We start from the raw sequence: 23,372 nt of genomic DNA, 5'->3' as shown, positions 1-23,372 counted from the left end.
ACAGCTTTCAGTGGCAGGAAGCGGTGGCTTCCCTATGAGAGAGGCCTGGTCTGCGGCTACTGGCAAAGCCGCACAGCCACGTGCCCTGCTGGGGCAGCCCCGTGGTCTCCCAGGCTCTATTGGAGGTGGTAATGGTAGGAGCTTCTGGGGCAGCCCCAGGCTAGCACCACCACCATGCAGGGCAGCAGCAGGCATGTGGTCTTGGGGATCCTGCGCCACAGGCTTTGCTAAGTCAAGGCTTCAGCATCCTCAGTGACGGATCCCGCAGTGCTCTCGGGGATGCTGTGGGGTGTCTGATAGCGAGTCTTCCACCCAGTACCAAAAGCAGCCAGCAGCCACCAAACTGGCTGGAAAGCCGGTATTCAGAGCTGCTGCTGCCAGAGCCGGCGGTGCAGGGCTGCAGCAGGCTCCACGGGCAGGGAGGCCTCCAGCCCGCAGGCGCAGCTCGCAGCGCTGCGCCCCCACTTTGGGGGATGTGGGGAGCACGTCCATGTCTTGTGCAGCTGGGGCTGCGCATCCAGCCCTCTGCCCGTAGCGGGGCGCAGAGCGGGCTCCCGGGTGCCCCTGTGCTTTCAGGGGGTCTCGCCGGTACAGATGGGGAACTTCTGCCATCAGTTTAACAAACAGCCCGTCTGTGCGGAGCCCCTTGGGTGGGAGGGGAGCTCCTTGGGTTGCCTCCTCGCTGCTCGGGGCACCCCGGGTTGGGGCTGGCTGCAGATAGGAGCAGGGGCCACCCAGCAGCCCTGGGGGTCCCAGCCGGTCAGCCCAGCGCCTCCGGGCGCGCGCGCGCCCCCCCGGTACCGGTGGGGCTCATCCGCCGTCGCCGCGGCTCCCCAGCGGCCCTTCGGGCCCGCTCTGCAGGGGACAGCGCCGCCGACCACCTCCGCGGCGGGGGTGGGGAGCTGAGCCGGGCGCTGCCCGCGGGGCCCCGCGCCCCCCGAGCCCCTCCCGGTTTCCGGTGGCCGCCCCACCCCCGGAAGCCCCTCCCGGCGGCGGCAGGCGGCAGGCGGAGCGGCAGCAGGCGGCGGCATGGCCAGGGGCCGGGGCGCGCACTGACCGATCGGCGGGGAGCGGCGCGGAGGATGGCGGCGGTGCGGGCGCTCCTGGTGCTGGGTGAGTGCGGGCCGGGCCGGGGCGCTGCAGCCTCCCCCGCCCTGGGGGAACGCGGGTACCCCCGGTGCCCGCCGGCGGCGGAGCTTCGCGCCCCCACGGGGCCATCGGTGGGGCGGGGGGCGGCGCGGCGCGGCGCAGCGCGGCGGCTTCACCGTGAGCCCCGTCTCGGATCTGGGGCTGCGCGGAGCTCCGGCGCTCTCCGTTGCCGGAGGGGCGGCCGCGCCCCCGCCTCGCCGAGCCCCGTTGCGGTGCGGGGAGTCGCTGCGCCGCATCGCCTCGGTTCTTCTTCCCCGGCGTGCGGCGGCTCGCCCTGCCCGCCCGCCCGCCGGGTTGGGAGGCGGGGGAGAATGGAGGGGGGGGGGGGGGGGAGCGTCGCGCTTAAATGCACCGGGATGCAAATACACCGGGCGTTCGCCGTCTGGGAGACGGCGAATGGGCGCTGCCGGAGCGGCGGCGCTGCGGGGAGGCGGCTCCCGGAGTCCCCCGGGCTGGGCCGGGCCCCCGTCTCGCCGCCTCTCCGTGCCCCGTGGTGAGGGCTGACACCGGGAAGGCTACGGGTGTGCAGCGGCGGGGGTGGCTTTTCCCACGGCGTCTGAGCGGATCAAAAGTGGGAGGACACACGGCGGGCAGGCAGCGTGCTCCCACCGGTGGAAATTGGCCTCCCAACCGCTGGGGGGGAGGGGGGGGATTGTCCCTTGCTGGGGGCATCCAGATGAGCCACTCGCCCACCCCGGTGTCACTCTCCGTGCCGTGCGGGGTGTGAGCCAGCCTCCCTGCCTCTTCCCAGCTCTGCCATCCTCATTGGCGGTGTGGAGGTTTGGGGGGCAAATGGTTGTTTTCCCTTGGCTGCTGCTTTCGTCTCTAGCCGCGAGGCCCCATCCCGTCTTCCCTCGCTCAGCTCCATGGTGTTTCTCCCTGATGGCCTCCTCCTAAGCGCCATTTTCCATGCCTGAGGAGCCCCGGTGGGTTTGGCTGTGTTGTGAGAGCAGCAGGGGATGCCAGCTGGTTTCCAGCCTGGCTTTGAAGGGTCTTGTGTCTGCTCCGCGTCACACCGCCTTGTTTTTTGCCTGCTTTGGTTGGGAGCCCTATGGACGGGGTCCTGTTGGTATCTGCTTGTGATCCCTTCTGTATCACCGTGCGCGTTTGTGCAGTCTGATTTGCAGTTTCTGCTGCAAAATCAAGAGCAATCTTAGCCCAGCACTTGGGGACGGAGGGGAAGATACTGCTGCTGAGGGACAGATATTTATAGCGCTTCTGCTCTTTGCATGTCAGCTATGGCTGAGCCCTGCTGCCAGGCTGCAAGTAATGTCCAATTTACAGCTGATAAGCACGAAAAGCGGCACTTATTTATCTGATTAGCACCGTAATTGCCGATTGCCTTGGCAGCTTTCTGGGAAGGCTGTTTCTGGAGGGGGAGTGCATGCTTTGCTTGGGCTCTGGTTTGGAGCCACAGGGCCTGGTGAATCTGCCGCAGCATTTGCCTACCTGCCAGCATGCCGGCACTGGCAGCTGGGATGTGCAGGGCTGCCTGTGAGGGTTGTCCGCTGCTTTTCCTGCTGGCACGTTCCCCTCTCCTGTTGCTGGAGTTTCCATGCTGCTCCACGCACGTACTCTCCTCCTCGTTTCTCCTGCTCAGCAGGACCACGTCCTACAGCACTGGGAGGAACGTGCTGCCATACAGCTCACGGATACTGTAAAAAATCTCAGACGCCAGCAATGTGGCCAAAATGTATAGTTCAATGTCTAGGTTTTATGCGCTAGTGGTAAGTTTTGTGGGTTGTGGGGCAGTGTCTGCCTTTGCCTGTGGATGTTGTCTGGAGAGAGTGCTGGGGAAAGATCTGTGAAGTGTGGGGTATCCATGGCTCATGCAGGTTCTTTCTGTAGTCCTCCTTTGCCACGTATGTGTTCTAGGAGTGCTTGGTGCCTGGATTGCTGGTCCCTGTTCCTCCATTTCCGTTCCTCAGTGAAGCTGTGATCTTTCTGGCAATGACGCTGCGGCGTGCCAGATGTGTGCTGGCTTCTGCTGGAACATGTGGTTGAAATGCTAGCAGAGGAAATATTTGCTGAGTCAACTTTTCTTTAAAGCTAAAAAACCCTGAAAGGTCTGTTTCGTTTTGGAAGCACCTCCGTGTCCTGTGTTGAGCAGTATGTTTCTGTGTGGCAGTGCTTTTCTTGTACTCGCTAGCAAGCCTGTTCCTAAAGAAGAAAATCTCTGAAAAAAGGAATTATAAGATGGGATCTAAGAGTTTGTCTTGGGTTTAAAGACTACAAAATAGATTTCCAATAGTACAACATGGGTGACTTTCGCTCTTTGAGCTGAAGCTGCCGCCTGTTTTCCAGTGGCTCCGAGTCCTCTGCAGCCAGACCAAGTACTATGATAGCTGATGTAAGCGAGCATCCCTTCAGCAGCCAAAAAGCCGTGCTGCTCAGCACATTTCTGAGCTGTTTTGGGGCAGAGTGGTGACAAGCCAATACCATTCTTTTCTTATAAAGCACATGATCTCCTTGGGACTTGGCTGTGCTCAGGCAGTGCTCTTGGCAGGCTGTAACCTTGATGTGGCAGGAGCTTCAATGGCATGGTGACTCCATAGTTGTGGCCGTAGGCACTTCTTTGTCTGCACAGTGGGTCCTGCACCACTGAGAGCCAGCACTGACCAGAGGGATGTCGTGTTCTGCATCCTTTAAAGATGTCCTCTGATCTCTTAATTGATCTGGAATGAGACCGGCTTCTAAAGGCAGAATAGGCAGACATTTAAACTGCAGCAAACACCTGTATTTAGTTGTAGGCTGGGTGATGAATGCTGTTGCTGATGGGAGCGCGCTTCCTCCCAGTCTGCTGAAGCCCTCTTGCTCAAGAGAGGTGGGTGGATAGCACTGCACGTCTGTGTGTTGCTCAGATGGATAGGTCTCGTCTTGTTTGACCAAAGGCTGTTCCATGTTGGGTCCAAGCAGACAGGCATACATGTCCTGGGAGGGCAGGCTATGCTTTCTCCAAAGGCCATGGAGCCCAAGGGGAATGGAGGGAAGAAGGTAGGAAAGGAGTGGGAAGAGAAGAGGCTGGGTTTGGGGCAACGAGCAAGAATGCCAGGGTCAGTCTGGCTGTAAGCGATAAGGCACTTAAAAAAGATCTGAAGGCTGGTTACAGATATTTACTAGGGTAACTTTACATTAATATTTTTCTTCCCTTCATTGCAATTCATCTGCTATTTGAGCTGCGAAGATCAAAGCTGTCTTCCAGCAAGCACACGTGGACTTAAGTAAATAGCTGGACCTACACCTCTCTCCAGTGAATAAACACTCTTTCCTTTCTGAACATTTTCAAGCGTAGCTCTCAGGCCTGGAATGCAAAATATTTCACATTAGCAGTGGGTGTTTCCACTGCTTTCAGTATTTGGGAACTTGGAACAAATGCTTATTTAGCAGGAGACAGACCTGGGTACAAACGTGTTCTTTGTGAAGGCAGTTGCTACTGCCATGTTTGCAGGGAAATTCCCCTGAGATCGGAGAACATGCGATTGTTTGTCCAGACCCCAAGGAACAGGTCTCGTTCTCCTGACATAAGTGGCGGTCTCATGGGCTGGGACAGGCATCTCTTCGGAGGTCTGGAGGGCAGTGAGGCTGACAAGATGCTTGGCAGATGCATAGGAACATTCTCCTTTGTGAGTTTTTAAGTTGTGGGGGCTGTTAACGCTGGGTTTGAGGGGGTTCACAAAAGCTGTGGGCTAGCACAGTGGATTTTGCTGTGTAAGTGAAAGAGGCAGCTGTACCAAATCACCTCCCCAGGCCCCCAGGGGAATACTTTTGGCATGGCGATACCTCCTGGAGAAGGCTGGTCCTGCCTGTGGTGGGAGAAAGGCAAGTGTACTGTCTTTTACCTTTATAAGAATTCAACTGTGTCTTGGGGGAGAGAGGGAAAGGAGATGGAAGAAATGACAATTTGACAATCGGTAACATTTTGATTCTTGGGCATCAGCATGGCAGAGGTGCCGTGCTGGGTGGCCTGTTTCCATGTCCTTCTCTTTGCCTGGAGGATGGTGGGAGGTGGTATCCAAGAGCTGTTTGTAAATGCCTTTAGTCTGTTAGAAAAGCAGATGTTATCTTGCGTAGTGGGGTTAAAGGGCTGTGCTGTGAACGTAGCATACCTTGTGTGCCAGTGTGCCTGGAAGAAGCAATCCCACCGCTGGTCACAGAAGGGTTTGTTCTCTGAGAGAGACCTGGCAGGGAGCAGGTAGGAATGCTGCAGGTTTTCAGGCTTTTCATGTGGCTTGCCTGCTAGAGCAGGAGCGCTTCCCTGGGCTTTGTCGTGGTTGGGAGGCTCTGCACGTGGTTCACATCTTGTTCCTTAAGTCCTTGTGAGCTTTCAGCAGTCCAGATATGTTGTGCATCTCTTGCCTTTTAGGAAGGATGTTCAGAGGGAGTGTGAGTGAGGTGGGGGACCCTGGGATCTTTTAGAAGCTGTTTGCTCACTTCTTAACGTCAAAGCTGTTGAACCACAGCGTAGGAAAGCTAGCACATGGCTTTTTGATTCTGGAGGATGTGGCTTGGTCAGCATCCTGCACTTCCACCTCCTCCATCCTACCCAGTTCTGTCTGGACCTGCTACGCTGGTTGTGTTGATGAGCTATCAGCTCTCCATTTTTCTCTCCTCTTCCTCACCTGTCTATGGGGAAACTGACCCAGGGGCTGCTTTCCTGCATTGCTGTTGGGCGCTAGCGTGACTTGAGAGGTGATGACTCACTGGGTCACTCCTCACATAGGGAGCAGTGTCCTATCACCTCTCAAGTCACATTGTGCCAGCAAATCCACCTTGCATTGTAATGGGAACTCTTGCTATTGCTGTTTGTTTTAGACTGGACAGCTGCTGTCCCTAAACAAAAAAGGGCCAGACTGAAGGATCACAGTGAGGAAGACCGTCACCTGTTTCACTCTTCCTGTGCCTTCTGAAGGTACCACAGTGCAGGCAGGGGGAAGGAAGAGAGGCTCGCAAGGCATGTCTTTATACAGATGTAGGTTGGTTTGGGAACTAGACCAGAGTGCAGCAGAAGCTTTGCAGGATGCTCACAAGTGTCTGCGGTCTCAAGGAGTGGAGCACTGGAAGAATAGTTGTCTGGGCTTTCTTATGGATATCCTCCTCCGTGGGAGACAGGTACAGGTTGGTTGTAGTGAAGTTCCCATGGGCTCTTGAAGTTGGAGGCACATTTGGTGAGTTAAGCAGCTGCAGCTCTCCGGGTCCAGGCTGTGTGTCTGTGGGTCTGGGTGCTGCTTGAATTCAGGTTGAATGGATTCCTGTCCAAAGGTTTGTCCAGTGTTTCCTCTTGGCTCTGCCTGCTTTGGCACATTGCAGCACGGTGACGATGAACCCATGCCAACCCGTCAAGGCAGGGACTCCATTTCAGGTCATTCCTTTGTTCCAGGGAAATACTTGGCAGCAAGTGCTGCTCTCCTGTGTTTACCTGTGTCTCCTTTTAATCTGTGCAGCCCCTGCCGAGTAGCTGTGGAAGATCTTCAAGCCAAAGACAAGTGGTCTTTGTTTCAAAGCATCAATTTGTGTTGGCAGCCAGGTCTGCAGCACATGTGCTTTTCATTGACTGCTGCTCCAGCTCTGTTCCTCACTCTTGCCAGCTTTTTTTTAGATTTAATACAAAAATGTTTTTCCTGAGCTTAAAAGGCTGAGCCGTACAGTACTTCTAGTCTTAATTTAAGCCTTGCCTTTTTCAGGGAAGCAATCTCTGTCTGTGCACAGAACAGACTGCTTTCCTCTCCTCTGAGAGGTAACTAATACGTGCTGTCTGATCAGCAAAGAGAGAGGCGAGGGGGACTTCAGAGTGGTTTGCAAACTTCTGAAAACCTCGTCTGTGTGCCTGGGATGCGGAGCTTTGGTGTGCTGGCCCACCTCGAGCCCTTCCCGACCCTGCCTGTCTTAGAGCACTTTAGGAAAGTTGATGGGTAGGTGCTTTTGTTGATATTCTTTGCAGATTGTTACTGCCTGGGGCTGCTGCATTGATTTGGTCAGCTTTCAAAAATCTATCCTCTGTTTTCCAATTTTGACCCTCTGAAGTTGTTCTGCATGGGCTTCTCTTAAAAAGCACATTTTAATCCTTAAAAGTTTTATGTGACATCCAGGTGAGGCCCAGGTCACTGCTTAAAATGTTCTTGTTGATAGTGAACAGATGGATGCTGAGGTGTCCAGGTGCCCTAGAGAGCAGAAATGAAAACTAGCCAGATTCAACCACAGGAGCATTCAGACTGTCACTTGCCAGGGTGGAATGTCGCAGTGATGAGTACTAGTGAGCTCCCTGTCCCCTTCGCAGCAGCGCACACAAATTGTTTCTGGAGCAGAGGTATATCTGTTTTTAACTGATGATTCCTCATGTGAGATGGAGCTTCCTGGTGGGATACCAATGGCCTGTCTTCTCCTTGTCAAATTAAGCACTGATTTGAATGGAGCAGGCAGGAATTTTGGCATTTGTGGACTGGGCTGCGCACAGGGCCCCTGAGTGTGTGTGAATTGAATCCACCATTGTCAGATGGTCTGGACCTCTGTGAGGTTGGGGTGTCTTGGATTGGTGTTCATACTGTGCGGGATAATGAATGAGGAAAACTGATATGAGCAGACTCCTGTCCAGAAAGTGGGGTGACACATTGGATTTTGGGTGGGTGAACCCTCCTGCTCTGGAAGTGGAGTTGTTGCAGGCTGGGAGAAAAGGATGACAAACACAAGGTTGTTGCCTGTGTTGGGAGCTGGTGTGGGAAGGGGCTGGGGTTTAAGTGAGTGTTTATTAGAAGTCTGCTTCACTGATACAGATTGCCCAGGGAAGTTGTGGATGCCCCATCCCTGGAAGCGTTCAAGGCCAGGTTGGATGGGGCTTTGAGCAACTTGGTCCAGTTGGACGTCTCCCTGCCCATGGAAGGGGGGTTGGAACTAGATGATCTTTAAGGTCCCTTCCAACCTAAACCATTCTGTGATTCTTTGATACTTGTATTTCAGCTCCTGGTTGACATACATTGAGTTCCTAGATTACTTCAGTCCTGCAGGACAGGAATGTCCCTGAGTGCTTTGCACTCAGACCTTGGTGCTAACAGCAGATATTTGTTTTCAGGGTTGCTCTAAGCTGGCAGGCTTTATAACTTTTCCTCTCCTGCGATGCTGTTGTGAGATGAGGTTTGTCCAAGCATCAGGATTTTACACCTGGGTGCAGCTTGGGCCGCCCTGAAAACCAGCTAAGGCAGTGCCCTACTACTGTCGGTCTGGGCACGCCGAGTTGGCTCCATCCTCCATCACGCTGAGCCGGAGGGCTCTGTCCCCAGAGCCATGGCGTGGGGAGGCCAAGCCCCATTCTGGCTGCAGAGGGGAGGCTTATGTGCCTCTGGGCAGCTCTGTGTGGGGTTGTCCCTGCTGTTGAATGTGATGCTGGCGCAAGATAAGCCACGGTATTGCTTAAGACCAACTATATATGTTCTCATTATGGTTGCCCGTTGGCCTGTATAGGAGCACAAAGCAAGCCTTTGATTCACTGAAATGTACAGTGACTCTCCAAATGGTTAAAAGCAGGACAAGCTGTGGCTTGCAAGTGCCTTTATTGCTCTCCATGCAGCGGGCTTTGGTGTGTGTCCTGGCTCTGCTGGAGAGGCCCATCACGTGCATGGCATAGAGCTGTTCCGTGGTGCTGCCTATGTTGAAGTCGCTGGCAGTCCCTGTGTCCGTGGGAAGCTTTTATGGGAGGAAAGGTTATGGTTTCTGTCTTTTCCAGCAAAGACAAGATCAGAGAAGATAAAGCCAGACAGTCTTGTAAGGTGCCACCCAAGGCAGTGCATCTGGCTCTCCCGAACCATCCGTGGAAGCACATATAGGTTTGTGCTGCAGGGGACGAGTCGTTCAGTTGCCTCTACAGCTGCCCTGGAGAGGGGCCGACATTGAAAGTCTCCTCCAGCAGTTGACGAATAGTGCAGATCGTCTTGGACCAAATTAAACAGAGCTTCCTGTGTGTTACTTGGCATTCTTCTTTGTTCCTGTCTCTCCATACCGCCTGCTGTGAACACTGGGAGCCATCTGAGAGTGTCTGGCAGGTGCTATGGGAGTGGCCAGTTCCTGAGCTGAGCCTCCTTCTGTAGCAGCGAGATGGCTGGATGTCAGCCGGTTGTCTTGAGCTCGTCCCTTCCTCCAGACGGGGTTAAACAGATGTTTATCCACCATATTCCAAGCGAAAGCCGAGCTGCAAAGGCGACACGTGTGATTTTTCTCTGCTGAGTTAGCTCCTGATGGCTCTTCTTGCACGTTGTGTGCGCTTGCAGCCTTCAGACGCACAAGTGGAGGAGCTGCTTGCTGGGGCCTCACCCTTTTGCCCAAGTCCTGCCTCTGTCTTGCTGCTCCATTGCTCTGGCCCAGGTGCAGCTGTTCCTTTTCCAGTTGTGCGTCCTGTCTCCTCTCTTCCTGGTTCCTCTTCTGTATCCAGGCCCCCCCATATCATGCCACATGTCCCCTTCTTGGACTTTCCTGTTACTCAGCTTCTTTCCTGTGCCTGGCTGTAAGCACTGCTGTTATGCCAGGTGTGGCTGTGGCTTCCTCATCCCATCTTGAGATTGCTCTTGTCTCCTTGAGCCATGCCCCCAGTTCACAACAGGTGGTGAGAAATCGGAGCAGAGCTGGGGCAGGGCTGCTGAGATGTTCAGGTGGTTCTTGGAAATCAGGGACTTTTTTTGATAAGAATTCTTCCACTCAGCTAAGGAAAAAATCTCAAAACCACGTGGCCTGAAGCAGAAACCATTAATCTGAATGGTTAACGTTTTGGCAAGGAAGTAAGCTCCCAGGAAACAAGTGTCCTGTTGGGCATCCTTCAGTGTCACACTGTGTTCCTGTGGCCTTGCTGGGATTTGGCCCTGCCTCTCACTGGCTGGAGGTGCTTTCCTGTGTGGCTCCTGTGCAGACAGAGACGTGCCATGGATTTGATGGAGCAATCCATTTTACCTGGCTTGTCAGGCAGCCAAACACCTACAGATATCTCAGCACAATTTCTTACTCTGCAGGACCTGGTTGTTGGGTGTCTGTGGCCACTGTTTGTGTGCTCCCTTAGCACTTAGTTGCTTAGGATGTCCTGGTGCTCTCCCATCAGTGGATTAGTGACTGTCCAATAAGAATTATTTGTTCTCCAGGTGCATTGGGAATCGGCTGTTCTGCCGCTATGGAGAAAAGCACTTGTTTTTCAAGGGGATTTGGTTACTATGAATTTCAGCCTCTGCAGTTCTGTTATACCTGAGCTTTTCTTTAATTTGTCACTGGGGCTTTGCATTAGATCTATCTGTAGCAAGTGTTCTGCCTCGTTATTGATTTGTAAAAGTATTCCCGAAAGTGCCCTGCTTGTATATTCTTCCCACTCTGTGACTCGTCTCCATTTTTAGCTGAGAGGTAATGTAGCAATGTCTCATACAGAAGCTACCTTTTAATTAATATTGCATGAGCAGAGGAAATATTAGCTTCTCTGTCTACTTTCCTATTTTTGTGGCTTTTAATATAGATTCATAAATGGCTCTAATGAAAATAAACAAGGAACTGTTCCTTGCTGTGCCCTCTTTGCTTTCAGAGGTGAGTGATGCTGCAGGTCCAGCCTCCCCAGTGATGCTTTCCCCAGGAGGCTGTAGCTGGACGGCAGTTCTGCCCTGTACAACCATAAATGGCGATTGTGAAATGGAGCTGGTCTTCAGCTTTCCAGCAATGAAAAGAGGAGCTGGATGAAATCTGCAGACCTGTAGGGTGTAGTTGGAGACAGATATGGGGAGTTGCGGGTGATGCTTTGCAGCCAGGAGGAAGATAGTGCCACACAGGCTGAAAATGGATGTGCAGTACATAGCAGGCAGTGTTAACTAGTGTCCCTGAAATGCTCGTGAGGTGTGACACAGAAAAGATACGGACCCAGAGAAAAGCCCTGGGCAGCCTGTCCCTCCTCTGCAAGCTTCAGATGCTGGCAGAGGTCAAAACCCAACAGTGTAGAGCCCACATAAATAGGAGAGACACCAATGCAGCTAGTGGAGTGAGGACTGTTTCACTTGTCTCTGGCACTGCTAGATGCATGGGGCAATTTTTAGCTTGCAGCACCATGATGGCTGCTAGGAAAAGCTGGTGTGTGTTGTTGGGGAGCGCCTTTCCTGGGAGCTTCTTTCCTTCCTATGGGAGGGGAGCAAACAAGTCAAACCTGCAGTAAACCAAATGGCAAAGCGGAATGCTCCAGAGGCTCGCTCATCTTGAGCTGGACCCATGGCACAGCTTTGCTCCGTGGGGAATACGGCTGCAGGACTGCCCCAGATGTAATGCTGTATGTCGCATCCCCTTGCTCCAGGGAAGGCAGAGTGGCTGGATGGGTGCTGGTGGGTGGGTTGTGCAGAGGCAGCTGCATGCAGGGGCTGTACAACCAAATCCCTGCAGCAGTTGCCACAGCATGGGTCTAATTCTCAAGACTATGGGACTGGACGAACCATTTCTCGCAGGGAGCTATAAGCTGTCTGGAGAGCTTAGCCAGCTGGATCTTCCTGGCTTCATGGCAAATCCATCTGACTCTCTACAGGCAGATAACTGAGGAAAACTTAGCTGTAAATATACCACCATGACCTGGAGAGAGATTTAAAATATTTATCCCAGAGCAGGGCTTGGGAGATAAATAAGCTCCCTGTCTGCTTCCTTGCACGCAAGGCTCAGGAGCGCAGCTGTCCCTTTGTCCCCGGCTCTGAGTGTCCTGCTTGGAGCTTATGGGTGGGCTTGAAGTCCCTGTAGATAAGTGTAAGATAGTGAGAGGGGGACAGCAAAGGTACTTGTGCTGGTGTAGATGTGAGTTCTTGTCTACACCCTCTCTCCCCCCAGTCGCTCCCCCCCCAGCTGCTGTCCCTGCTCTGTTGCTCTCGGGGTGTTTGTGGAGCTTGCTGATGGGGCCATGTCAGGCTTGGGGTCTGCCAGGTAAGGTTGTAGCCCTCCCACCTATCCCCCTCAGAGAGCAAGATCTGCAAGACCAAGCACACCCGAGAGCCAGCGCAGGTTTGGGTTGTACAGGGGAGGTTTTCCTCCTTCCAGTACTGGGGTTTGGTGGCAGCATGCAGAGAGGCAGATCACTCAAGCAGCTTCCACATGCCAAATCTGCTTTATTCTCCAACAATCAGGCCTGGGAGAGCATGCAGGGCTTGCTGGCAGGAGTGCGCCTTGCCCAGCGCAGCCTTGGCTCGGGTGCTGACCCAACAGCGTGGCTGTGTGGAGAGGAGCTGGCTGTGAGCAGCAGCTTTGTCGTCTTCTCCGACAGTGTGTTGATGAAGCAGCTGGCTTTGCTTGGAGGCCTCGTGTGCGTGCTTCTTCTCTTCACGCCGCTTCCCTTGCCCTGGCCTCCTCCTCCCCGCCCCCCGCATCCCTCTTTTGTCTCTGCAGCCTGAGTTTCCATTCTCTGGGCTGGCTGGGGCTCCTGTTTGCTGAAGGGAAGAGCCAGGCAGCTTTATGGAGCTTGTTCTGTTTTTTTCCCATCATCTTCTGGAACAGCATTTCAGCTAGAACCGGAAAAACATGAAGCCCTGGCCAGGGGCTCCCTCCACGCGCGCACACACACACACACATACACAGACACACATAGCGCTGTTGTGGAGGAATCCCTCCTGGCTGGGCTTGGGATGGCAACGTCAGCCTTAGGACCTCAGCCTGAGCGAAGGGGTGTGAGGACATAGTGGCGAGCACTCCTGGGATACCTGGAGGTGCTGGCCCCAGCTACCATGGGACGAGTCCTCAAGCCACGTGGACCTTGTGAGTGAAGCAATGCGGCTTCGTTACCGCAGGTTCTCACCTCCAGCCCCGGGGCAAGGAGTGCTGAGCCCGGAGCCAGCTCTGTCGCAGATCTTCCCTGCTGGCAAGGACCTCCCTGGCTGTTAGACACCACACAGGGGTTTTGCTTGATAAAGACCTTTGCATTCTCGCTTGCCCCTTGCTTGAATTGTGGGGGAAGCTCCATCCTTCGAGGCCACTGCACAGGGAGGATGCAGCTCGTCCTGGCTCCACTTGGCACCTGGCTGCCATGTTTCCTTTCACAGGAGAAAAGTGCAATACCTTTGCTGTGCTGACCGGAGAGCTCGGCCTCCAGATCAGCTGCGTCTCCAGCCTGCTGTGCACTGCTGGTAGCACACATCAGCTGTAAATAAGTGTTTCTGAGAAAGCCAGGGAATCGCTCAAGGGCTCTGAGCGAGCCTGGGAGAGTCGGTTAGCAGGACTGGTGGGTGCAGCAGCCCCATTGCTGGTGCTGAGTCACCCTTGAAGCATTTGTGTTTCTCGTTGGGGCTTGGCAACACAGCTGGCCATGTCTGCTTGGGAGCCTTTGGCTGACGCACCATTAAAGAGGGTTTAACTGAGCCAGCAGGATTCCCAGCTCCTGCACTGGGCTTGTGGACTTTCTGTCTTGCTTGTTCTTCTGCCTTTGTTTATCTGCCTGGCATTCCTGGGGGTCCTGTGGCCACCGGTGCCTGTGCTGCTCAGCGAGCATGCACGGGCCCACCTGCCTGACCAAGCTTTCTTCTCTGCAAGCCTGAGGTTGAGTGGTGGAGAGAACTGCCAGCATGCACCTGTGCCCCAAGTGTTTAGGTGGGAGAAGCTGTGGTCTGGCTGCTAACACTGCCCTGTCCCCCTCCCAGCTGCACCACTGCGCTCATGGTTTGGGCTGGTTCTCTGGGGTGGGAGCTCAGGCGGGCTACCTGGGCTTCTCTTAGGGGCCTGGGACCACCTGGTTGCCTCAGTGGCCCCACAGAATGGCATCCTTTCCGTGGGACCAGGTGTGTTCCCCTCCCCGAGATGCCTGTCCCTCTTGCAGCGGATGCCAGGAGCAGGGGCGCAGCCCTGTTGCAGAGCATGGCTCAGAGCGGTGTCGACCTGCTCCGAGGACAGACAGGGACCTCCTGCGGGGCCAAGGCCAGTCGTTCTGGTTAAGCAGCCCCAGTTGTTGTGGGGAGCCGAGGAGCTTGGCTACCTCTGCGACTTCCCTGGTGTGCTCCAGCTTTCCCCTGTTTGAGCAAGGTGCTGAGAGGGAGGGACTGTGGAGGAAAGGCACATCTAGCAGTTCAGCCCAGACACATCCTCCATATCGTGTAGAGCCCTTAGAGAATCCCTCAGCCTTGGTGACTGTCCCACCAGCCCAAGTCAGTTTGCAGTTGGGTATTGGTTGGCAGCAGCCCTGCTCTGCTTGGAAATGAGGAGGAACCTCCTGTAGTGTTCCCATTGCTCTGTGGCTGCAGAGGAGCACCCGTGTTGCTGTTCTTGCTCATTGCTGGAGCAGCAGCTAGCTCATGCCGTGGGAAATGCCCTGGACCTCGCTCTCCACCACCGACCACCCTGTCCCTGACTGCACAGGTTATCATATCATGTTGCTTTGGGGTGGCTCTTCTCTTATCCTGCTGTCTGGCATTGAGCACGCAGGAAAGCAGGGTCTGTCCTTGCTGCTGGTGCAAGGATGAAGGCAGGGAGCTGTGGAGCTGCAGAGCTCCTCTGGCAGAGTTATGAAACTGAGCTTGGGATGGTCTTGGAGGAAGCAAGCCTGAGGGGTGTGTGGGTGGGGAGGGGGCTGCGATTCGTGGGGTCTGTGCTGGGGAGGCAGGATGGGCAGCATGAGGAACAGAGGCAGGGAAACCCCAAACTTGCATGAACTGGGTGGGTGAGTGAGGTCAGTGCCAGGGTAGCCTGGCTATCATGGCACGTGCTGGCAGCTGTTGGGAGTCTGCAGCTAGGTACCTGGGTTCACTGGTGAACCTCATGCTGAGCCTTTTTCTCAGTTATGCTGGTCTTTTCTCCTGCAGCACATGTGTGAGCAGTTCCTGCCTGCCTTGGGACTGGGGCTGTGTGCGATGGAGGCTGCACGCACCTCCCCGCTGTGTGTGGCAGCGAGCTCTTCCCATGGCCAGCTGCACCCCAGCGCGTTACAGCGACCCTTAGCATTTGCTCCAGCAACTGATTTACAGTGTTCAAACCCCAGTGGCTTTGTTCTGGTTTCTTGCGATAATTACTCAGAAATTGGGCTTAGCTGTTTCCCAAGTATGGGATCCTGGGCCTGGAAGGGCAGGGAGGAGCAGGGAGGGTTGCTAACCACATGGGAGAAGATCCCCCACAGCTTGCAGCATCTCTGAACAGTTCTGGGGAGGCTAATGGGAATTGTGCTAAGTGGTTGCAGGGTTTTCTTTTTTTAATTCTAAAGGTTGGTTTGAAGGGCAGAGTTGGGTTTTCAATGGTTGCTTGGAGCCTGTGTTTAAAAGCACTTCTCCATGCAGAGGGCAGTGGGGAGAGGTGCTGTGGGACTCCAGACAGGAGCTCAGGCTGAGATCCTATTGCAGAGCAATTGTCGCTCACTGGTAGGCCAGCAGCCAAGATGTTTCCAAACAAGGGATTGCATCTGCCATATGTCAGAGGGCTCCTGGTGGGGGCCCATGAGGGTGGCCAGGGTCTAGGCAGACATAATCTTGCATTGGCACACAAGGATGGAAGTGAGGAAGGAATGGACCAGCTCTTCAATTTCCGTTTGGGACCCAAACAAAACAGCCAAGTACTGTGGGATGAGCAGATGTCCCCAGCTGTTACAGGATGGGGATATGCCTCTCTGCCTGCTTTCATCCTGGGTTGCTTCTCCTCTGGGTCATCTCCTCCCACCTGGAAGGCTGCGTGTCTGGGTGCTTTGCAATTGAGACTTTGCTCATGGATGCAAATGGCTGTGCTACAGGCTGATTCAACATGGCCCTCTACAGAGCATGCAGGGAAGACCTAGATGCATGGCCTGCATGGTGGTGTGATAATTGGTGTGAAGTGGCGGTGTGTAGACATCACGTCTCCTGCAAGTCTGGAGCAAATCCCCACAAAGGGAGAGTCTCGGTCATCATCTGAGCAGACCCACACTCTCAGAAGCAGGGCTGTTGGATCCAGGTGTATGAGACAACTGTAGGGGCAAATAGATGCTGTTTTCCCAAGTCCCTCATCGTCATGATCCACCCCAGTACACCGTGCTCTGTTTGCCCTAGACCTGGAGCTCCTAGGTGCTGGTGCAGTCCCTCCCAGCTTGTGAAGCCAAAGCTACTCTAGCTGAGCATTTCTCAGAAATGCTGTTTTATACCCATCCAGTTGTGCAGGCGGCTTAAATAGGAATGATTTTTTTTTCCTGGGTGCAGAGTGAGTTTTTTATTTTACTTTAACTGTAATGGAAATGATGTAGTTTTAAAATGCTTACATGATGGGTGCCCAAAGACTTTCCAGATGCTGGGCTTGATCAGACTGAGCCTGCTGTGTTCAGAACTCCTTCCCTGCATCAAACCATTTCCATCTGGCCTGGTGGGAGAGAGTGGTTTATTGCAACTCTACCCGTCTGAGAGGCTTTCTCAACTGGAACCTCTTGCACAGAGGAACATGCTGGCTGGAAATAATTTGGAGATGCAAATCTCTCTGGGTGTTTGGCTTGGCTGCTGTTTCTGTGGTATCTGCTAAGCAGTGGAATAGGCTGTGTGTGAAGCAGGCGTGCTCTGAGCAGCTGCTTTATGTGGCTATAGGGACCGACCTGCGAGGCAGGGGGGTGTTGCTTGTGTTATTAAGCATTCATGATTTTTCTTGCCTGCTTCTACAGCTTCAGCTGGCACAAATGAGCCTGCTTGCTCTGTTTGTGACCAGGAGGGGAAGAAAAGCTGACCCATGTGTTGTTCCCAAGTCCTGGCATGCCAAAAATCTGCTTTTATAGGAGCATGTTCATAATGAACTGTGCCAGGAAACACATGGCTTGCTCGAGCCATGAATGGGAGGTCTGTATGGGGCCCTGTGCTCAGTGAGAGCCTCGCGAGGACAAAGAGCAGATGCTGGCATGCGTTACTTGCTCTGTGGCAACCTGCATCCTCTGGGCTGCAGCGGATGGGGAGCAGGAGGTGGGATCAAGGTACTAAGTGCTTGGCTGGTCCAGTGGTGGCAGAGAGGGCAGGCCGAGAGGCCAGGTGAGTGGTTTTACTTCATGCTGCTTTTTGTGGCTCCCCTGGCCTGGGGAGTGCTGGGTTGCTTCTCTGCAGACATGGCTGTTTGCAGCGGAGGCTGGGTTGGAAGGAGCCTGGACACTGCAGGCAAGCAAAGAAGCACTGCTGACAGCCTGGGATGACGATTGTGGATGGGGAAGAGAGAGAAAAGGAGGGATGTGTGGAGTCCTTTGGGGCCCAGATGTCACAGGGACAATGGGTCTATGCGTGCTGTGCCTGGCTACAGCAAGAAGGAAAGGCTGTCAGGTGAGAATTGCAGTCCAGAGCATTAGCAGCGCTTCGGTGTCTGGAACATTGCTCTCTTGTAGGAACTGCTGCCAAGCTTGCATGGGCTAAGCTGCTGATGAGGAGTGCGTACCCAGCATATGAGGAATTAAACTTGTCTGCAATGAATTGAGCCTTGTTCTTGGGAGGGGCGATGACCTCAATGCTTCCTCTGGACCAGCAAGCTTGGGATGCTCCAGCTGAGTGATTTGATTGCCCAGCTTTCGGAAGCCAGCTGGGGCTTGAACCCAGAGGCATCTCCTCTTTGATCCAAGAGTGGCTAAAAGCAAAGCCCCACCATTGGAGCCATTCCCGAGGGCTTGGCAACAGAGGGAATTGCTGCCTGTGGACACTGATGTTTAATAAATTGCTCCTAAAGAAAAGACCTGTTTGATAATGCTTTCTGGGAATGTGTTACTGAAACCTGTGAGAGTCCAGGACCCCAAATCCTGACACGATCCCTGCTGTGCCTGTTGTGGCCTTGGGAAGAAGCACAGGTCATGGTCTTTTCTGAAAATATGCCTATGGTTGCTTTTGGCGCCAGACTTCTGCTGTGACCTGATGTCTTTCCCAGAGAATGTCGATAAATCAGTCCTGTGTTTGGAGCTGTCCGTGTCCATCTTATGTTGAGCTCCTTTGGGACATGGGACCTGAATGTGAGCTTCTTAGTCCCTTCTGCTGTGGTTTGATGCTCTTTTCCTTCAAGGGCTGCCTTTCTTGTGGCCCTTAGCTCTGCTGCTATGCTTGCAGGAAGCCAGCTAGTCTTCATAGCTGTCGCCTGGGTTGTTGGTTTTGCTTGGGGTTAGCAGCAGCTAAGGATGCTGCTGAGGGATGCAATGGCAGCTTCAGAGCAATGCTCTGCCTGTGTTCTCTTTGCCTTGTTACAGGTCTATGGAGCTGGGAGCAAGTGCTGCAGAGTGATAGGAGTCCAGAGTACATCAGCTCATTCAAACCTTCCTTTTCCCTTAGTGGATCCTCATCAAAGAGGAGCCAGTGTTTCTAGTGGGTTGGTTGCAGAGGCTTTGTTTCCTCGATGGTCTGAGCAATGGCAGTGGCAGCAGCGTAAACGCTGTGGTATGGATATGGTGGGATGGTGATACATCAGCAATGGCTTCCCAGGTGGCAAAGAGATACTGCTGCCATGTTACTTTGCTGAGGTTTGTTATTTAGCTGACACATCCAGAGTTGGTCGCTTGGTAGAAAATGGTGAAAATGTCTCTTAATCATGCTCCTCAGTCTGAGGCTGAAGGGCTGCAGCCTGGGGATGGACTTGGGCTACTCCCACTGCCCACCTCAAGTTAGTTGTGGGGACTAGGGCATCTCTGGCCAGGTCACCCTTCTCTCTCCCAGCTGTATCCCCAGCCTCCTCGCTGCAGGAAAGTGCAGTGTGGTTGCTGCGAGGTACCCCGGGTGAGCTGCTGCTCTCCTTGCCCTAGAGTGTTGCAAAGGGCTCTGCAGATTTGGGAAGCCAGGGAGAGCAGGCTTCCCACCTATGTGCTGCAGCAGTGCTTTCCTAGGGAACACAGCATCTTTGCTGACTATCAAGGAAAATTAACAGGGAACAAATCTTTAACAGTGTGTTACCAAGCTCTCTGTCTAGTAAGGTGCTGAGCTGGTGGTGTAAATACATCCAGCTCCCACCTCAAGGCTGAGACTTGCAAGCCAGTTGGGCACCCCCAGGGACACTGGCTCCACAGTGGAGCTGGGACAGCTATGAGCTCCCCTGCTGCAGCATGGGAGCATTTGAGGTCCTCCCTGCTTTGAGAGGCCAGAACAGATGCTGGCCAGCTATGCCCTCTGCCAGAAGAACACCCTGGGGAAGCTGGCTGTGCCTGTTTCTGCAGCTACCTACTTCTGTTGCATCCTGGTATCTGTGGGTCTTCATTTTCATAGAATCATAGAATGGGTTAGGTTGGAAGGGACCTTGAGGATCATCTAGTTCTGAGCCCTCTGCCATAGGCAGGGACATTTCCCACTAGACCAGATTGCTCAAAGCCCCATCCAGCCTGGCCTTGAACACCTCCAGGGATGGAGCTTCCACAACTTCTCTGGGTAACCTGTTCCAGTGCCTCACCACCCTCACAGTGAAAAATTTCTTCCTAATATCTAATGTAAATCTACCCTCTTCTGGTTTGAAGCCATCCCCCTTTATTTGTTTCCTGTAAGCCATCTGTCCCCCTCCGCAGCTGGGGCAGATCCAAGGCCTCCTGCTGGCAGGGAAGAAGAGGAGGAGGATGGTTCCCCTTTGGGGAGGAAGGCTGCAGTTTGGGTGCTCTGGGTTTTGCTGCCGCTGCAGATGAATTGCAGCTCCTCTAATCCATTGTTCCAGATGCAGAGCGTTGAAGTAGTTGGCTTGCACATCTGGCTGATCTGAGCCAGTGTGAACTTTGCTGAAATGCCCCTAGAAGCAATTCTGCGGAATAACGCTCCTGTGGCCTGGCTGGAGAGCGGGGCTGGGCTACATGCTGCAGAAGCCCCACAGTGCTGGGCTTGCTTTCCAAACCAGGAAACCTTAAACTTGCACAAAGCCCTCTCCCAAATCCCATTCCCATGCTTTTAATTCCTTGTTTGGTTGCAAACAGCTTTGGGATTACTCATATCCTTGCAACAGCTGTGGTGTCTCAAGAGGTTGGTAACCTAGGCTCTTTTGGGTACAAAGTGAAATGGATCCTTTCCTTTTGCCTTTCTGTCCTCTGTCCAGAGCTCATTTAGCTGGGTGAGGAGGTACCCAGGAGCTGGGCACTGGGCATACCTGGGGATAGGCAGCTCTGGATGGAGGGGAGCATGGATCTCCTGTGGGGCTGGGGATGTGGAGCAGTGCAGAGTGCTCCCAGCTCTGCTGGCACCGTGGCAAATGCCTGCCAAGGCTAGCCATCGCTGGCTGAGATCTGTGCCAGCTTTCTTTCCTCCGCAAGTGCCGCTTGGTTCAAGTGTCCTGGGCAAGCGGGGGGCTGCCATGCTGCAGCACACGCCGCTGCTGACCAGCTTGCCTGTTGCTTCCCCAGCATGGCGGTAGGTGAATGAGATGGCTGTGGAGACAGTGGGGATCAGGGGCTGCGCAGCAGCTGAAGGCCTTGTGGTTGAGGCTGCATTCCCAAGCGATGTCGTTAGGCAAGGAGACAATGATTTTTTTGGATTGCTTCAAGATGTAGGCGACTTGGCCTGTCAGGCAGGGCAGGAGATGTTCTGCATGGTCTCCCCAGCTTGCACAGTTGCTCTGTGGCACCCAGATGGGGATGGGCTACTGGAGTGTCCCCAGGCAAGCGCTCGTGTGGGACTGGCACTGAAGCGGTAAGCAACGGATGGAAAACCCGGCTTGGGTCAAAGCCTGGCTTTGTAATGCTGCCTGTGCCCTTGCTGCCTGGAAGATGAGTGTGAAGGTTTGGGCTTGCTGCCACGGCAGAGGCTCACCAGGCAGCATCTGTGGTGCTCTCAGGCCGCTTGGTATGGTGCAGAAGGTGGGCTGGGTGTTTTCACTGCCAGGCCTGGCCAGGCTGCACTGGGGCCAGAGACCCTCTACTGTGCTGAAGCCCTAAATATAGCCTTAGAGATGGCTGATCCCCTGGGGGTGAGTCCTGCCACCCCACACATTTTCTGGCTCTGTCTCCATGATTACAAAGCCCAGCAAGCCGTGAAGTTTATGAGGCTCCTTGCCTGTTGCCCAGCTATCTCCACGACACAGTGTGGCAGGACAGTGTCCAGCCTCAGAGGTGAGCACTGAGACACAGAGCTGAGCAGTTCGCTGCCACCTCCTTCCCCAGGAGCCCTACGGTGTCTCCGTGCATGGGATGTACCAAACCTGGTGCTGCCCAGGAACAGGGATGTGGGTTCCCTCAAAACTTCAGCCCCAGTTTCCCAGTGCTAGCCCCTAGCTCTGCCATGGCTCCCTCAGATCCTTATTACTCTTTTCATGCACTTTCTTAGAGCTCTGGCTGATGAAAACAGTGATGCTGATGTCTCTCGCTTTTCTAGCTCTGGAGAACGGCCTCAAACCAAAGCCGTTCCCAGGCTGTGCTGCAGTCTGCTGCCAAATTGCTGCAGTAATGCTGCGGCAGCGCTCGAGGCGGGTTGGCTACCATGGGGCTGGGTCTCCTTTGCCGGAGCTGTGGAGAGCCCTTTGCTCCCTGGCAAGCTCATAAGATTGAAAACTTGCTCTGCAGAGCTTCAGGCAGCAGTGACTAACTTCATAGGGTTGCTCACAAAGTCTGTGCTGGATGCAGCTTTGCTAATTTTATTTGTCGTCCTGAAATGCTCTGCACGTGCTCAGCCCACTGTGGCCTTTGGAGAAGGCTGCAAGGGCCAAGTACTGGGGGCATCCCAAGCCCAAAAAGTGAATTGAGATACTCTTGGTAAAAATTCAAGTTGGCAATGCAGGTGTTAGTGTGTTTTTCCTGGGAAGCTGCTGTGTGCCTCCTTAAATAAATGAGATTAATTTTGAGCAGGGAGATACCTCTGCATGAAGGATGCTGTGTTCCTGCATTCAGATCTTTGCTGTAAGTATGCTCTCAGAGACAGGATGTGATCTGAGCCTCCTCTTCTGTCCATCCTTGCACATCCTGCTGGTGCCTGTCCCCTCCCTGCAGATGATTTGCTCTGTGGTGTGTGGGAATGATATGCTGGGGACACGTAGGGACCTGGGGACCAGTGCGACCTCCCTACACAATTCATTTAACCTTCATCTATTACCTCACAGGAGGGTTTTCCATTTCAGTTAAATATCCTTTGGGTAAAATACCACTGGGTGTTTTCGAGTGTGCTGTGTTTCAAGTACGTTTATCTAATCTGGCTGAAGCTTTCCTGAAAAGCTTTCTATAGCCATAGTTGAAATGGTTTTAGGCCAGAAACATGTGTTGAGGGTTTCTTTTTCTCCCAGCCAGGGCTTGTGTCACATACATATGCAGAGGGCGGGTGCTTGCCAGCACACACATTTGGGATTGCTGCTTGGCTTTGGCTTTGTGGGACTGTGGCTGGCCCAGCTGTGTTAACTAGGGGAGAGCTCTGCACTGGCTTGGGTTTTGCTAAGCTGACTTCCAACAAACTTGGTGTTGCTGGGTATTTTTTGGGAGTGTGAGAGTTAGCCTGGCTGGGTATGTTGCCTTCACACTGAGGTCAGTGGCACAATTGGGTGCTGAAGATAGAAACCCAGACTGCAATGAGGTCCACATCCTACACCCTGTGGTATGTTGTTGTGCCCTGCTGTTCCTGTGACCTTCCCAGTTCCTTGCTGCCCCCTTCCTGGTGGCTTCTTTGGAGTGACTGAAAATTAGAATTGAATCCATAGTCCCATCTTGCAAAGGCTGCGGGCAGTAAAGACGGCTGGGCTCTGGACAACTGTCTCTTCTGCCCCAGTGTCTTTCAGAAGAGGCTTCTGCGGTTTTCACAACAGGAGGACTTTGTTATGCTCTCTGTCTGGACTACAGGGAAGGAGTGTTAGCAGACACAGCCAAGGTGCCCCTGCTCCTGGCTGATGTGCATGGAGCTCGGAGGCTGGAGCCTCATCCTGGGGAGCATCGGTGCTGGATGAGTGCTTGTGTCTACGCCTCACTGTCGCTGTGAGCAGGAGAGCTCAGGCTAGTTGTGCTGGAAATGTGAGGCTGGCACTTGGGTGCTGTTGTGGTTTGGCCATTTGAGCAACTGCAGGTAGGAGAGGCTTTGCTATGCGGTAGGCTCCAAAGGCTTTCCAGCATGGAGAGGGCTCTTGAGGCTTTCTGGAATGCAGTGATCTAGATGTCCCCCTTCAGAACATCCCCTTCAGAACAGGATGCCTTACCTAGCTCTGGGTGACTGAGGTGTTGTGTCAGTTTCTGTCCCTTCACCAGGCTTTTATACAAACACCAGGCAGGAGGATGCGGCTGAGCCTCCAAAGAGGAACTGCCCTTCAGCTGGGCTTGGATCCTGTTCATGTAACTTGTCCAGGCAGCCACTTTCTGAATCCGTTTTCCTTGCAGTGGTGGAAACACACCATTTTGACCACTTTCTTGTTGGCCTTCATGAGGG

The 23,372-nt window shown here is 53.9% G+C and overlaps 1 protein-coding gene across 1 annotated transcript in view; it reads left to right on the top strand.

The window, feature by feature from the left end:
- The first annotated feature begins 1,013 nt into the window (after nucleotides 1-1,013).
- Nucleotides 1,014-23,372, top strand: part of PTK7 (protein tyrosine kinase 7 (inactive)) — a 37,218-nt gene continuing 14,859 nt past the window's right edge. The window contains exon 1 of the mRNA XM_082480159.1: nucleotides 1,014-1,113. Within this exon, the coding sequence (XP_082336285.1) occupies nucleotides 1,083-1,113 (31 nt within the window). The 5' untranslated portion in view covers nucleotides 1,014-1,082. The remainder of the gene's footprint in view (nucleotides 1,114-23,372) is intronic.

The sequence above is a fragment of the Vanellus vanellus genome, assembly GCF_965231255.1.
Source record: "Vanellus vanellus genome assembly, chromosome: 3".
Taxonomy (NCBI): Eukaryota; Metazoa; Chordata; class Aves; order Charadriiformes; family Charadriidae; genus Vanellus; species Vanellus vanellus.
Note: the sequence above shows the minus strand (reverse complement) of the source record. Positions and strands in the feature narration are given on the sequence as shown.